Source organism: Microtus ochrogaster, linkage group LG4, assembly GCF_000317375.1.
Source record: "Microtus ochrogaster isolate Prairie Vole_2 linkage group LG4, MicOch1.0, whole genome shotgun sequence".
Taxonomy (NCBI): Eukaryota; Metazoa; Chordata; class Mammalia; order Rodentia; family Cricetidae; genus Microtus; species Microtus ochrogaster.
In genome coordinates, this window is record NC_022030.1 from 58,424,408 (window position 1) to 58,428,419 (window position 4,012).

Here is a 4,012-nt window from a genome sequence, read left to right on the forward strand (position 1 = left end):
GGGCTGAGAAGAGCCCAGTGCACAGAACCATCAGGTGCAGCTGCGGACTGAGAAGAGCCCAGTGCACAGAACCATCAGGTGCAGCTGCGGGCTGAGAAGAGCCCAGTGCACAGAACCATCAGGTGCTAGCCTTTGCTAATGTCCCACTTACTGAGGGCTCTGTAGTCGGCCATGGTGAAGTCCCATGTCTTCGTAACAGGATCTGAAATAAACAGAAGGCTCAGCACTTTTTGCTTCCATTTGTACTCGGACATTTTGTAAGAGTTTATTTCCTGAACAGATAGAGGCCAAGCTCAAAGTTGTTGACGGGCAAACTCTCACAGACTTAAAAATCTCTATATGAGACAAATAACAAATACGGGTAATTCTGCTTCGTGTAGACGGAACCTCAGGCCCAGGGAAGACACGGAACTAAGTGGGCTGAGGCAGTCAGGACTGGAACCCAAACCCTCTGAACTGCCGTTTGTTTGGGCAATGGTATGAGCAGTGGCTCTGAGGAGTAGCAGAGCTAGCCACACCCTAACTCTCCCCTCAGATGTTACTCAACTTTACCGAGCTAGTCCATCACTTAACTGAAAGGAAGCCGGGCGGTGGTGGCGCACGCCTTTAATCCCAGCCCTCGGGAGGCAGAGGCAGGGAGATCTCAGTGAGTTTGAGGCCAGCCTGGTCTACAAGAGCTAGTTCCGGGACAAACTCCAAAGCCACAGAGAAACCCTGTCTTGAAGAACAAAACAAAAAACAAACAAACAAACAAAAAAAAACTGAAAGAAAAAAAATCTATGGATTTCAAACTATTGTTTTTAGGCTTCAATGCTATACTACATACGCTACACCTGGCAGAGGAACAGCCTCCTCAGCAAATTAAGCTCTCTCTACGGCCCTGCGCTAAGCTGAGTTTGACGGCTGCGTGAGACAATGTCTATCACAAAGGGAAACGCTGGCTAAAATAGAAAAATGTAATGTGCCAATGTGCCCTCTTAATATTTATGAGAAACTGTTAGAACAGAGTCCAAAAATAGGAAAAAGAAAAAGCCTCATTACCATAGTGTCTGCTGGGCAGAGACTTGAACACAGCAATAAGCTCTTTGTTGTAGCCAATCTTCACCTGAAAACGATCCCCCATCCTTATGCACGTTCCCTGAAGACAGCTTACTTTCTGGGGCGAGGTTTGTAGGTTTTTGGGGGGTCTCCCTTCTGTTCTAGGTGTTTTTCCCCCTAAGGCATAATAGGTGTCCGAACCACTCTGTCCAGAGGTCTTGGCTTCTAACTCGGGATCCCTGGGAAACAGTCCAGAGGAGGAAGCCACTGTGTCCTGAGAGCTCTGTGCTTTAGTTAAAGGCTCCTGGGTTGTGGTAGCAATGGATGTCGACTTGACCTTAAGAGAAGCCTGGGGATTACCCTGATATGGTTTATAACCCGAAGGCTGCTGGTCAGAGACGTTTGGAGGGCCTGGGGCAGGGTTTGCGCACGCTAAGGGCCTCTCTCCCTGGATCTTCCATAGCCCCTTCGCCGGCTCTGGTGTGCTGGGCTGAACATGGTTGGAACTGTGATTAGCAGGAAATGAATTACTGAGATTCTGTTGCTTGAAAAGGACACCATGGCCCACTGGCTTAGAAGGCCCGGCTGGAAGATTCCCCAAAGGGCCGGAAACAGTGGAACCTGAAGCTGTGCCTTGAGGCTGTTCTGATAACTTCTCAGCTCGGCGGGCCAGGGCCTTTTGTCGATTCTCTTCAATCTTTCTCTTCTGCTCCTCAGTAAGTAGCAAGGACATTTTAACACGAATAGGCTTACGCAGGAATGTCACCTTTTAATTGAGCAGCTGGCAAAAGCTGTGAAAGGTGGAAAGACCGACGTAAACACTGTGTTCACTATGCTCCTCTCGGATCTGACAAGCTTTTGTCCCGGGGAACGTGTTAGTATTAGAAAAAACTAAAGGACAAACTGAGTTTTCTTTTATAATTAAAATGAAAGTGTGTGGGCAAGTGCACGCGTGAGTACACACACACACACACGCACAGTAAGTAGCATATGTTAAAATAATAATACTGATGAAAAAGCAAACAGTGAATCCAAAACTGATTGTATTTCAGCTGGAGTATTTTCCTCCCTCCCGTTCCCTAGCCAAAGTGAGTTAGCAGAGCCCAAGGAAGTTTTACTGGGAAGCCTAGCTTCATTAGAAAGCACAAAGACTTCATTTTAAACGAGAAAGGACAATGGATTAGACATACCACCATGGCGTGCCACTTGCTCAAGCAGCTTGTTTCCAGCCTGGAGGAGGGGAAAGGAATGCGAGCCTTGCAGAGACTGCACACTCAACTGTCCCCTTGTATCCGATCCTCGCTTCACGTCTGCATGGCAACCTGCAGGGCCCAACACAGGCCAGAGCAGCAGGCCTTCCAGCCTGATTTCCAAAATGTACCGGCAAAGTGACTCTTGGGAAAACAAGGGGAGAAGTGGGCAGTGGTTACTGTACCAAATACGAAGACGTAAAGGGTGGAGTTCAACTGTCTTCTCACCTGCTACACATTACCATGTTAACTCAGAGCACCGTTTTAAAGTTTTTTTGTTTTGTTTTTGTTTTTCAAAGCAAGATTTCACTGTAGCTTTGAAGCCTGTCCCAGAACTTGCTCTTGTAGACCAGGCTGTCCTCGAACTCACAGAGACCCACCTGCCTCTGCCTCCCAAGTGCTGAGATTAAAGGCTAAAGGCGTGCACCACCTCCGCCCTGTGTTTTAACGTTTTCTTGCCACATACTTGGAAAATACAGCTATTCATTACAAAGTAGGGTCATCCTATACATTTTATTTTATCTTGTACTGTGATTTAATTTACCCTATTGGCTGGACCAGTTCTGCAGTATTTTAGAAGCAGGGGCCAGAACATCCAATTCTCTGCCGGGTACAGCCTTATAAAGTTTCTAAGCACAGGAAATACTCCAGTAGCACTGTGAGTCTTCAAAGGAGGGTCTAGACTCTAAACTTTAGAGGGCTTAAGATTGTATTCTCTGTTAATACTCCCTTTAAACAAAGCACCCCTACAACATCTGTTCTCACAGATGTTACACTATTGCCAGCCAGAAGCAGTTAAAACTTTCTGTCTTGTGCTAGGGTGATCTACCTAACTGCCAAGGTCTGGTATGTTGACTGACCACCCCAGAGGGATGAGAGGTCGCATTAATAAGCCACAAACCACAAATGCACCCCCACTCCCCAACGTAGACATCCCTCTGCTGGGACCTGGGCTTCACTTCCTTTCTGGGGCATCTCCCGAGCCCTGCGAGGAGCGGACGTCCCGCCCCACTTTGTCTCTAACTTGGATCCTTCCCAAGCTCCCTCCTCTAGCCGCATTTGGTCTCGTCCGCCTCCAAGGCCGCTGCCTCCTTCCCAGCCCGCTTTCTTACCTAGCGAGGCCCGGAAAGCGAGGCACCTTTGCAGAACAGCCCTCACCCAGGAGCGTCTCCAAAGCCCTACCTAGACCGTTCACGCTTCTAACTAGACTGTTAGAGGAACTGAAACTCAAAACGCCGCCCGTTCACCCATGTTGGGGCGGACCGCGGGCCATGAGTGGCTCGGCCACAGTGGAACTACATTTCCCAGCAGCCAATACGACTAGAGAGGCCGGTCATGAACGGGGGTTTATAACACATTTGGTGTGGGGCCTTCTGGGGTTTGTAGTTTGAGTCTGAAGGCCTGCCAATTGGCGGGCTAGTGAACTAGAGAAGGTGTGACGTTGAGGGCGGGGTAAGGTATGGTGCCTTGGGAGTTGTTTAGTCCGGCGTAAAGACAGCCAGTGTAGCTTGGCATTCAATGTCAGTGGTATCGCCAGTGGACATCTCAGACATCCAGACTGATTAATAAAGATTTTCCTGACACACTCCTTTCTAATAGTGTTGTCCTTGTAATTTAAGATCCAGCCGCTGAAAGCCGGGCGATGGTGGCGCACACCTTTAATCCCAGCACTCGGGAGGCAGAGGCAGGCGGATCTCTGTGAGTTCGAGACCAGCCTGGTCTAC

General features: G+C 48.8%; 1 protein-coding gene across 1 annotated transcript in view; it reads right to left on the minus strand.

Moving 5' to 3' along the window:
• Smarcal1 (SWI/SNF related, matrix associated, actin dependent regulator of chromatin, subfamily a like 1) overlaps window positions 1-3,549 on the minus strand; it is a 45,364-nt gene extending 41,815 nt beyond the window's left edge. The window contains exons 1-4 of the mRNA XM_013351690.2: window positions 3,401-3,549; window positions 2,229-2,432; window positions 1,042-1,829; window positions 152-202 (exon numbers count right to left, since the gene is read on the minus strand). Coding sequence (XP_013207144.1) covers window positions 152-202; window positions 1,042-1,771 — 781 coding nt within the window. The 5' untranslated portion in view covers window positions 1,772-1,829; window positions 2,229-2,432; window positions 3,401-3,549. The remainder of the gene's footprint in view (window positions 1-151; window positions 203-1,041; window positions 1,830-2,228; window positions 2,433-3,400) is intronic.
• Window positions 3,550-4,012: the final 463 nt, after the last annotated feature.